General features: G+C 39.8%; 1 protein-coding gene across 1 annotated transcript; it reads left to right on the top strand.

The window, feature by feature from the left end:
- The first annotated feature begins 628 nt into the window (after positions 1 to 628).
- Positions 629 to 3,611, top strand: LOC5563578 (glycosylated lysosomal membrane protein). Its single transcript, XM_021850438.1, has 5 exons — positions 629 to 707; positions 1,292 to 1,600; positions 1,703 to 1,969; positions 2,042 to 2,203; positions 2,753 to 3,611. The coding sequence occupies exons 2-5, from the start codon at positions 1,481 to 1,483 to the stop codon at positions 3,425 to 3,427; spliced, it is 1,224 nt and encodes a 407-aa protein (XP_021706130.1). The 5' UTR covers positions 629 to 707; positions 1,292 to 1,480; the 3' UTR covers positions 3,428 to 3,611.
- The last annotated feature ends 8,728 nt before the right edge of the window (positions 3,612 to 12,339 follow it).

The raw sequence follows: 12,339 nt of genomic DNA on the forward strand, positions 1-12,339 counted from the left end.
CTTTTTGTTCAATTGCATGTGGTATTATTCGATATTTAAAATAAGATTCGTTAAGCCGAACATGTTGATCCTTCCACAAGAACCAACAACAAGCATTGCTTATGTTAAGAGATTTTATCGTAATGCACAACCAGCCTAAACGTTCTTCCCCTTTTGTATATGTACTTATTATAATTTCAAATTATTTTAATTAAATTAGTTGTGTTGTCTACTATTGTACACGGCAATATGTTTAAAAATAAGTGGAGCTGCTTTTAAAACAAACTTTAACATCGATCAACCAAACCATAGAATATCCAATAGCGGAAAAATAATAATAATAATCGATCATTGCAAATCGAGCCGAACTGGCGCTCTTTCCGTGCGCACGCGCTCTTTCCGTGCGCACGCGCTCTGTCCGTGCGCACGCGCTTTCTGCAGAGCTGTCAAACAGACTTTTGTGCCTTCCTTCTTTCGCTCTCCTTCAACTCAACAACTCAGCACGATCCACCTCGCGGTGGATTGGTGAGCTGTCTGGTTGTTGCAGATGAACACTTATCGTGTAGCGTGACATCATCATTGACAGTAAGCTTGCAACTCACCAGACAAACGATAGGTGTAATTAACAACTGGACTCATAACTTGCAGTACACAAAAAGCGGGTCAGTTCTGTCATCCATATCGCATCGCAGCTCCAGTGGTCGACCATCATCGCCGTCATTCAATCCTTTTTCGCCAAAGGGATGACATCATAGTTTTTCAATATGGTATTTGACAGGTCTTGTTGTGCCTTCTTATCGGGAGCATAAATTTATACTCCAGTTGCAATTCTCACGCACACTTATATAATTGTTGAATGTTTACCTTCCGTATGAGTGAAAATGGGACAAAATGCGCCAAACAAGACAAAAACTGCGCAAAGCTGGTATGTGAGAATGTGCATTGCAAGTCTTCGGTTTTCTTATAAGTGGTTTTATCCGCGTTAGCAATGGCATTTAGCCATCGATCCCTCGCATCGGTTTGTGTTGGAAACTTATGATGCGAAATGTTATCATCGTGATAATTGTTCTTCTGATTATGAAAATCGACACCGCAAGAAGGAAAACAACACTTCATTGTGCTTTTCACGATAATAGAAATGAAACTTACTTTGGAATGGAAATAATAACGAACAATATACGTAGATTTTGTGTGCCTAGGTTCATTTTCCCACATTCACACCAGCTGCATTGCTTATAGCGTAATAGTATTGGTGAGCACTGCTTGCGTTCGATAAGAGGCAACAAAATATGGCCATCATGCCGGCCCCCTGTTTTTCGCAGTCACTTCGCTGTTTTTGCTTCTGAACTCGAAAGGTCATCGTCGTATCTCGTTGCGTTCTCCGCGAACAACGAATAAAAGCAGTAGAGTGTGTAATTTTGATAAGGCTTTTGTTGTTGGCCAAAGTGTTGTTATCTCGTTTGAAAAGTGCGGCTCGTTTGGGGGGTGGATTCAGCGGAAGATGTTATCGATAGGAGGAAGACTCCAGCATACGGTGCTCGGATATCTTCTGTTGGTGCTGGTGGCTTTTGCTGGCGTTGCATTATGTTCTTCGGACAAGTCTAGTGACATCGAACGAAAGGTAACAAACATCTGATGACTAATATATGCTTGACGATTACGAAACCACAAGAAGTAGAACAAAGGGGTTGGACTGAAATATTAATTTTAAATCCTTCCGCAGCTAACAGCGCGGTTGAATCCCGATTGTCCGGAGGACGTTTGCGCGGGCGAAGGCAATGCTTTGACGTTGATCCACATCCGGGCCGATTCGGATCTGGATACGATCCACTACGTGTGGGATTTTACCGGGAAGCCGACAATTTTGGTGGCCTTGACCAGGAAGAATGCCTCCTTGAAGATCAATTGGTACGACTTGCTAGACGCAAAGCCATCCTCCGTCCAGTTCAGCGAGACGCCCATTTATACGTTCATGACGGTCATTAACCGGGTAAGAGATGGAAATTAGATTCGTTAATAGGGTTGGGATTCAATACCTATTATGTTTCTATTCGTCTTATAGATATTCCAATTTGATGATCCAGAGGACAAGGGAATGCTAGGGGAAAATGCCACTCTGTTCGTTTATGACCCGCATGAGTTCAGCTACAATCGTACGTTGCTATGGTTCAACGAGAAGGATGTTATTGCTGCGTTAAACGCCAATAACGATTTTCTATTCAAGGTTGGTATGATGCGATGTGGGTCGTCGATGATGAATCATTTCTATTGCATGGTGGTCTTTGAATCTTCAACACCTCGTGTGGGTTATTGATCTTAACAGATTAACATTCGATTCCTATTGAAGATTTATTTAAGTAATATCTAAAAAATGTATGCAAATGTCGTGCAAATGCAAATGCAAAGTAAAACACAAAAAGCTGAAAGCTATACATCATGAGCTGGCAGCAGATCTCTTCTTAAAGACTTGTAACTATTTCAATACAAGTCTTTGAAAAGTCGCTTATTTCAATGGAAGGTTTCTAATGTTTTGATTTAACTGGAACTTACGTATCTGTTTTCCTTATTCTGCTTGCTGTAAAACCTGACAAATAATTCTAGTCCCTCCAGAGTCTATTACACAGATTCTTCAGAAAATAATCTTAGAGGAATTTTGTTCAGATTCTGTTAGAGTCTTTTTGGGCATTTCCATGATTCACTTTGGCCTGGGCATTGTTTTTGGCCGAATTGTCTGAAATTTTCCAATAATCATTACCACATTCTACTCTTTCAGCTGAATGCTTTCTCAACGCGAGACCACGGAATGGATTTCCCGCACCTGTTACACACGTCCAACTCCACTCAGGTCGATATCGTCTTCAACAACGTCAGCACCAAGTTTGACCGGCCACGCTTTGCGATGGAGTTGCTGTTTGTCGTATCGGAACAAGCCGTGAGCGGGACCGATTTCCAGATCACCAAGCGGAGAAGCTTGGACGACGAGCACACGCCGGGAATATTCGAAATCATCGACGTGTTGTCGCCGGGGGTTTTCAAGTTCTCGACCGGAGGCTACATCGAGTATCGGCCTGTATCCTACACGCACCCGGAACGTGATGTCTCAACCTCAACCGAAACCCACCAAAGCGAACCGAAAGCCGTGGAATATCCTGCCGATGCGTTGAATGCCACCCTGGCCTATGCCATTTACGGACAAAAGCTGGACACGCTGTTGGTTCAAGGCATGAACATTTCGTTCGGGTTTAGCGGCGACGGGTTCTACACCAAGTCCAATTACACCACATTGACGTTCCAGGTCGGGTTCGGAATGCCTCCGCCAGAACGACTGTCCGCCTTTGTACTGATAGTGGCTGGAATAGGGATAGGTCTGCCGCTTGCAATGCTCGTTTTTGGAGGATTCTACATTTGCACCAGAAAGTTGAGAAATCGACCGGGAACTCGCGTGTAGGAAGAAGTAATCTCCAATGATCCAATGCGCATTTCTCGTTTAGCCATAAAGGAACCTCTATAATAAGTATTGACACATATTCTCTGCCTAGGATTTAAGAGGTACATATAATAATTCAAATGTGATAGCAAATTATTGAATGAGTGTTGCAAGGGTAATAAAGTTTAGTTTTGTAGGAAAAATAGCATTGTCATCGGTTTTTCATGCATAATAGAGAAAATAGATATAACGCGACGGTCTATAATCCTCGATTAACTTCCGGTGCTATCAACAAATGCGTATGTGGAGGGGTTATGTGGAATAAGTCTTACTTTATGAGAAACGTTTAATTTTAATAACTCAAATTGGTCACAATTTGGGCTTTTAGTGGATTTCGAACCAATCAACACATGGTCTCCGGGACGGTCATTTCCTTTCCAAGGGATGATTTGATTAGAGATCTTATGTGTTAGACAATTCCGACGACGTCTACGGGAATTAATGATGGATGATTAAAATGCAAGGACGAACCTACAATTTTCTTAATGCTCGTTTCCAGCAATACTCCAACTGAGTCTAGAAATAATGGGGAATAGTTGTACAAGCTTTCAGCTAATATGTCTGTGTCGTTCATTTATTTAGTTAACATCTAAACAGATAACACTGAATCAATAATTTCACGCCACAATACTCGGTTCGTGACCGCATCTCTCTAACCTCGGTTTTGCCACACGCTCGCCAAATCGCTAAGCACTTGATCCGCCCACCTAGCTCGCTGCGTTCCACGCCTTCTAGTACCAACCGGATCCGAAGCGAACACTATCTTTGCAGGGTTGCTGTCCGGCATTCTTGCAACATACCCTGCCCATCGTATCCACCTTCCAGCTTTGGGCAGCTTTTAAATCCTGGGTTTGCCGTAGAGTTGGGTTCATCCTTCGCCGCCACACACCGTTTTCCTGCACACCGCTAAAGATCGTCCTAAGCACCCGACGTTCGAAGACTCCAAGTGCTTGCAAGTCCTCCTCGAACATCGTCCACGTTTCATGCCCGTAGATGACTATCGGCCTTATGAGCGTTTTGTACATAGTAGGCCCGACTTCCACGGATGATGCGCCTCCCTATTCCACGGTGTTGCATTATGTAGTTATTGAACGCCACATGAGAATTCTGTGACGAACCACCTTTGAGTTCGGACGCGCTTTTTTAGCGCTCTTGTAAATATTTTACAACTAGACTTCTGACCCCGGGCCCGCGCGCGTACCAGTCAGTCAGAACTTCAATTGTATATATTTATTTTCTCTTTTTGACAACATAGCTCTGCGCGCTTCTCGTGCTTAGCCAGTAATAGCAATTCAACTTTTTTTTTTAAACCCACGCCGCGCGTCAGCGTATCAAAGTAACTTTTTTTACCTTTACCCCGCGTGAGCGTGTATTTCAACCATGCCGTGTGGTGTTACATCGTGCAGCATTAGTGACGATCGCTTTCTTTGGAGGTGTGAATACTGCAGCAAAAAATACCATGCAGCGTGCATCGGAGTGCAGCGTCATCGGGAGCGCATTTATGGTGCCTATGTGTGCTGACTGCCAGGACATCTTACGGAAGGAAGCCGACGTGAGGAAACTACTTCACCAACAGGAACAACTTCTGGAAGCAATCCGCTCCCAAACAAATGTAAACCAACGAGTGGCCGCTGACATAAAAAAAATTTACTCAATGTCGGAACTTTTCGACAGCATTGAGCTGTTGCTAAATGACCTGAAAGAAACAGTAAACAATAATAACGGTCAAATTACAAGCACAGTCAGTCAGCACGTAAATTTGTGTGACTCACGCATGCACTCCATAATTAATGAGTCCAACTTGGTGATGTCGCAAAAAATCGCCGAGCTTTTGGACAAACGGCTGACTAATGTCCACAAAGACATTCTACGACTAACGAAAAAAAAACCGAGAATCTTTCGATCCTGAATAATGACCAAACACTTTCAAAAAATAGTGCAGATTCACTTCAGGAAATTCTCGAGGAAATAAAATTTGTGTCCGCAACTATTTCTACGTCAAAAATAACTGAAAATCAATGCCCTCAAATGAGTTTGGAGGAGGAACTAACAAAAAGATTAGACAACAATCAAGTGTCTGAGCAGTCACATCAACATCACCAGCAAAAACATTTGAAAAAATCAAATCCACCCCATCTGGAAAATGATAATACTGCCATCGCTGCTCTATTTGCTGAACGTCGAGCAAAGTTTTCCAATTCAAATGCAGCAGCTCAACTAAAAATTAACACCTCTCGATCTGGTTGGCGTACCTTAGGAAACAAACGGTGTTGGAGGCAGGATTGGTCTGCATACGACTTAAAGCAGACTAATCTACAGCTTCAGGAAAAAGCTGCCGAAAAAGCCAGACAAAGGAGAAAACGAAGAAAAGAACAGATCTCCCGAGTCAGTTATGAGCAAACCGTAGACAGTAGAGCTAAACCTAAACTACAAGAACGAAATCAGGGCTTGGTTTTAGACAAAGAACTACTGGCGATCGCCAAAGCCAAATTTTCCAGTCCACCATCTACCACCGACCATCCTATTTCCGGTCTATCCGTCCCAAAGAAAATCAACTTCAGAAAGGGTGAAACTATAAACCCTTATCGGGCGGAAAAGCAGAGCCAGCATTCACACAATTCAGCATTTTGGAATGAAGCTGCCACACCTCCATTACCGAGCATTAACCGGCAGCCACAACAACCATCAAACCAACACCAAATAATTCAACCTTCATGTAACAACACTCTAAATGGAGCTAATGCTAACCTGGGAGGGAGAAACCAATACAAAATTTCTGTACGTCATAGTGAGCCGGGATTCCGCTGTCACGAACTGTCACTGTGAGCCCAGATCTCAAACATTGGACCAACATGGAAAAAACGCGTAACTGATTAAAACACAATTTCGCATTTCATCAAAAGTGACAAAAATTGAATGGAAATCAATTCATGCACATAATGCAAGTAATGTGACGTGAGCACCTTTCAACTGATTGAATATAAAGCATTGAAAAACGCATCGTTTTACTTTTTCCAATGAAAATTAATATTTGGTGCATAGAAAACTGTGGCCCTTTTTCCATGTTTGTCAGGAAAGATCGAAAGTACACAACAAAAGAAAACTAGCGGTTTTCCCCAAGCCTGCCTTGATTGTTGTTAGCAAGCTGGAGTTATCTTGCAGTTCAAACAAACGTTGTTCTATATTTCGTGTGTAGTATCGGTGCCTCCCTCCCAGCAGCAGCAACAACAACATCAGCTGCAAAATCCGGACAGCCAATTCGAATTAGACCCGATGAGACCTCCTATCGTTCGTCTAACTCAGCAATCTACGGAGAGTGATGGCCGCTTCCTAAAGGCAAGACTTCGTGATCCCAACATCATGAAGATCGTCCGGCTGTACCTGGCATACATGAAGGACCAGTCTGCAAATATCTGCATCGATGGCAACACACCAACTAGCATCAAGATGGTACTTGCGTCGGAAGGATTACCAACGGATCCCGATCATCTTCTACGAATTTTTGCGGACGTATACCAGGAATATGGAGTTGGCCCAGCTGAAGCAGCAGCAGATCTGGAGGCGTATCGTCGGTATCTATCGAGCGAGCGTACTAACCGAGTTCAGCAATTGGGTTGTTTAGAGATTAAAAATTTTCGGTTCTTTGTAGCTTGATCGAAAGAACACATTTTTCTAAGTAAAACACGATTTTATTGCGCTTCAATATCTTAATTTTGATATTATAAATGATTAAAAAAGATTTCAATCCGTCGACTCAATGACATTTCAATTTACATAATGACAGCTCGTCCCGGAGTAAAATTTGTCGAGGGGTGATTCAAAAGTGATTTCCATACTAATTTCGAACGTGATTTAAAAATGGTTCCAGGTCACGAAAAATTCTGAAACTTTGGATTCTAGTTCAATTTTTAGCGTAGATTCAGAATATGTAAGAAAACGGATACCCCTAAACAAGCCAATTGCGGGAGAATTCGCATAAATTCTTCTCTCCCCCACTAGGACCATCAAATTTTCGCAAGTAAGGACGCCCACTTCCACGGAAGAACGTAGTATAATTTTATCAAACGACGTGCCTCCAAAAACTTCTTTGCGATGTAAACAGAGTGTGGCTGAAATCTTGATATACTGTCAGAATTTCAATCGCATGAAAAGCCCAGCAAAAATGAAGGAAATCTATAAAAACATTTTAGGCTCATCCTTTTCGGTTATTCTGGCAACTGAAACAAGCTGGGATGAAAGCGTAAAAAGCGAAGAAGTCTTTGGAAGCGGCTTCAACGTATTCAGAGGCGACCGGAATTTTTCAGAGTCCGGAAGAAAATCAGGCGGGGGAGTACTCGTTGCTCTTTCAACTGATTTTAATTCTGAAATTATTAATACGCAAAATTTTAAAGAATTCGAACAGGTCTGGGTAAAGTCACACATAGCAGGTGAAACACACTTGTTTGCCTCAGTGTATTTTCCACCTGACCATGCACATAAAGGCACGTATGATAATTTCTTACAATGTGCCGAACAAATTTTATCACAACTCCCCCCAGAGGTTAAGGTTCACATCTATGGTGATTTTAACCAACGCAATGCTGATTTCATTCGGGACTCTGAAAATGAATGTATTTTACTCCCAGTAGTCGGGGACAATGAAACATTGCAGTTTATTTTCGATAAAACCGCAAATTTAGGACTAAATCAAATTAATCATATTAAAAACAGACAAAACTGTTATTTGGATTTCTTATTGACAAACATTTACGAAGATTTCTGTGTAACTGAGTCATTGAATCCATTATGGAAAAATGAAGCGTTTCACACAGCAATCGAATATTCCCTATTCATCCATAAGAATGCAAGACCCAACGACTATGAATACGAGGAAGCCTTTGAATACAAATCAGCAGACTATGAAAAAATTAAATGTAGACTAAATAGTGTTAATTGGCAAGAAATAATCAGAAATGAAGGAAATGTTGAAACTGCTGCATACATATTCAATGAAATTGTACTAGAAATCATAAAACAAGAAATTCCTTCCAAAAAAATACGGCGAAACCTCAGTACAAAAAATCCAATATGGTATAACAACCACATAAAAAATCTGAAAAATCGGAAGCAAAAGGCACACAAAATTTATAAGAAACACTAGAAAGATGAAAACTTAGCAAAATATTTGGACATTTGCAATCAACTGAATCTTGCCATCAGTGATGCTTTTCAAGAATACAATTCAAAAACTGAACTTGAAATAAAGTCCTGTCCAAAGAACTTCTTCAATTACGTAAAAACAAAACTAAAATCTGACAATTTTCCATCCGTTATGCACCTTGATGAAAATGTGGGTGACAACTCAGATAAAATTTGCAATCTATATGCAAATTTTTTCCAAGAAATCTATACTACATTTTCGGAAGAAGACCGCGATCGCAATTATTTTGCGTTTTATCCGGAATTTTCTAGAGATATTGGTGTAAATCAAATCCATGTGCGGGAAATTTCAGACGCTCTAATGAATTTGGACGCTTCAAAAGGTCTCGGCCCTGATACGATTCCACCAATATTTATGAAAAATTTAGCAAAAGAACTTACAGCGCCATTGTTTTGGCTTTTTAATAAATCCCTTGAATCCGGAATCTTCCCAAAAATATGGAAAAGCTCCTTTTTAGTGCCTATCTTTAAATATGGCCGAAAATCTGACATACGTAATTATCGTGGTATTGCCATTATCTCTTGTATTCCAAAACTTTTCGAGTCAATTGTCAACGAAAAACTATTTCTTCAAATCAAAAATAGAATTACTGACACACAACATGGCTTCTTTAAGGGCCGCTCGACCTCAACAAATTTACTTCAATTTGATGACTATTCGTTGAATGCAATGGACAATGGAAACCACGTAGAAGCTCTTTATACGGACTTTAGCAAGGCATTTGATCGCATAGACATACCAATGCTACTTTTCAAACTAAAAAAAATTGGAATCGAGCCAAGACTGCTGAAATGGTTTGAATCGTATTTAACTGACCGCCAACAAATAATTAAATTCGAAGGAAACAAATCAAAACCAATTCAAGTCACTTCGGGTGTCCCTCAAGGCTCTCATTTGGGACCTCTTCTTTTTATTATGTATGTAAACGACATTTCCTTCATTTTCAATAAACTCAAAGTGTTAATTTATGCCGATGACATGAAGCTCTACCTGGAAATAAGAAATGAAGAAGACATCAATGTATTCCACAATGAAATAGAAAAATTCTACATATGGTGCAAAAAAAGCCTATTAGAACTGAATGTAAAAAAATGCAACCTAATATCATTTAGCAGAAAAAGAACAACACCACGCATTTCAATTTCATTAGGTAATCAAAATGTGGAAAAATGTGAAAGAGTAAGGGACTTAGGAGTAATCTTAGACTCTAAGCTTTCTTTCGTAGACCACTACAATACAATAATTCACAGTGCTAATAACATGCTAGGGTTCATAAAACGCTTCTGCTACAACTTTCATGACCCATACACAATTAAAACTCTATACATTGCATATGTAAGATCAATCATGGAATACTGCAGCATTGTATGGTCTCCTTTCTCAATGACACACGAAGAAAGATTAGAATCTGTACAAAAACAATTTCTACTATATGCTCTTCGTAAATTAGGTTGGACATCATTTCCACTTCCACCCTACAAAGCACGCTGCATGCTTATTGACATACAAACGTTGAAAGAGCGACGTGAAATCGCAAGAGTTTCATTTGTAAATGATATCGTTTCGCAACGTATTGATTCTACAGAAATTTTATCAAAATTAAATTTCTACGCTCCTTCTAGGCAACTACGAAATCGTAACTTATTCTTTACAAATCATCATCGAACAAATTATGCCAAAAACGGGCCCCTAAATCAAATGATGGCCATTTACAATCAACATTGCGAAACTTTTGACTTTACCATGTCTCGGCAAAATCTAAAAACATACTTCAAATCCATTAGAAATCGCAACACATAACATAAAACAAAATGAAATTAACATTACTTACACTACACTTTCTTTTTCAATATTTTTTATAAATTTCATAATTTTAGTATTAAGAAATAAAACAAAAATATGTATATGTAAAATGTACTAGTCTACGTCGGTTGACGAAAATAAATAAATAAATAAATAAATAAATAAATAAATAAATAAATAAAAATGTAATTTGTCAACGACGGTTTACAAACTACATATCAGAAATCATGACTACAGAACAAAACGATGATTTGGATTGTTAATGGACATAGCTATGCACAGGACCAATGCATTGGTCCGTATTAGGAGATCTTCGAAGAAACACAAAAAGTCCTTGCGCGTCACGAGATCAATATCGGGCAGTTTTTCATCGCCGTGGCACTCTGGTTTTGACGCGGGTACACCTCGTTTCCTGCATCCTCAAGGATCATGGGTCGTAGGGCTCCACATCAAAATAGTGTTACACACCGTTGCTGTTCTCGCAAAATACTCATAACTTCCAGCGCTATCGATGCCGTATCTGTTGCTGCCTTTTTCAATGGTCTTGAAATCTGTTATGTGCAAGCGGACCGGAACTTTTTTTTAAATTGACTATCGGCCTGGGTTTAGATTCCGTCTCGCAAAGCCATCCTGATAAATTGAGCTAAAATTAGTGAGCTCTGTTTTTAATATATGCACATTTACATAGCGGTGGAAGGAGATACTAAGAAAATATGATTCAAATCAATTCGAATCAAAAATCAACTTTGATGTAAAACAACTCCAAAATGTATACGGTACAGTGATCCTGCGATGCTATCGGGATACGTCCATTACTGAATGATTGATCCGTTAACGGATTTGGGCAGTTGTGCTGGCTCTGTTTTGGCTGGTGATTTTCTGCATGTAGAGATTGAAGACCATTCTTTTTTGGAGAGTCTGTTTTCGTCACCTATTGACTGTAAATAAATTAAATAGAAATTTTTCGATGATTTTTTTCATTTGTTCGATAGTTACTTACCATTGCTGAAATAATTAAATGCTGCAAAATCGTTGAATGTTAAATTAAACAAAATCGAAGGAGCTGCCTCGGTGTCTGGATCAAAATGGCGTCACTATGCATATTTACTATGCCGTATAGTAATGACCACTATTAAGTTGAATACATTATTATAGTGGCTGTTACCATTTTTCTAAACAAGGGGAGGTTACTATAACCATTTTTCGGCATAGTAAAAATAAGAATAATGCATCTTTTGACCTACTATTTATTTTTTATGAGTGTACCTGTGGAAGTGCTCATAAGAACACTAAGCTGAGAAGCAAGCTTTGCCCCAGTCAGTGAGGACGTAATGTCAAGAAGAAGAAGAAGTGAACATATGCCAAATTCAGATATTTCGATGATCAAAAACTATGGTTTTGATATTTGTTAGGGAAAATTTTAGTGTAGCAATACCAAAAATGTTTGGAAATGACAGAAATCTTATTCTTAAACAGAGTACTAGACAAACTTTTTGTATGCTAAATAGGAAGTGGTCCGTCTTACCCCGTCTTCCCTTACCTAAATCGGCTTATTAATTTGCGATATGATAATTCAAATGAGGCAGAAAATTGTTGAATGAAAGTTGCAAAGGTAATGAAATGTAGTTTTGTAGGAAAAAACACTGTCATGCTTAATTCGTGTATTACTGAATCGATTTTCTCTGAGCCGCCGCCATCCGGTGCTGTCATCGAAGGCGCACATTGTGATTTTGCGGCACTTGGCTTGGCACACGCTTCATCGGAACATGTAATTTGCCTAACACAACTCGGTCAAATGGTTATGATCGAACTGGGCTTCTTCCTGTCGATTGTCTGAATCACGCTGCTGTATAAAAATGTCTCATCAATA

Source organism: Aedes aegypti, chromosome 3 (genome assembly GCF_002204515.2).
Source record: "Aedes aegypti strain LVP_AGWG chromosome 3, AaegL5.0 Primary Assembly, whole genome shotgun sequence".
Classification (NCBI taxonomy): Eukaryota; Metazoa; Arthropoda; class Insecta; order Diptera; family Culicidae; genus Aedes; species Aedes aegypti.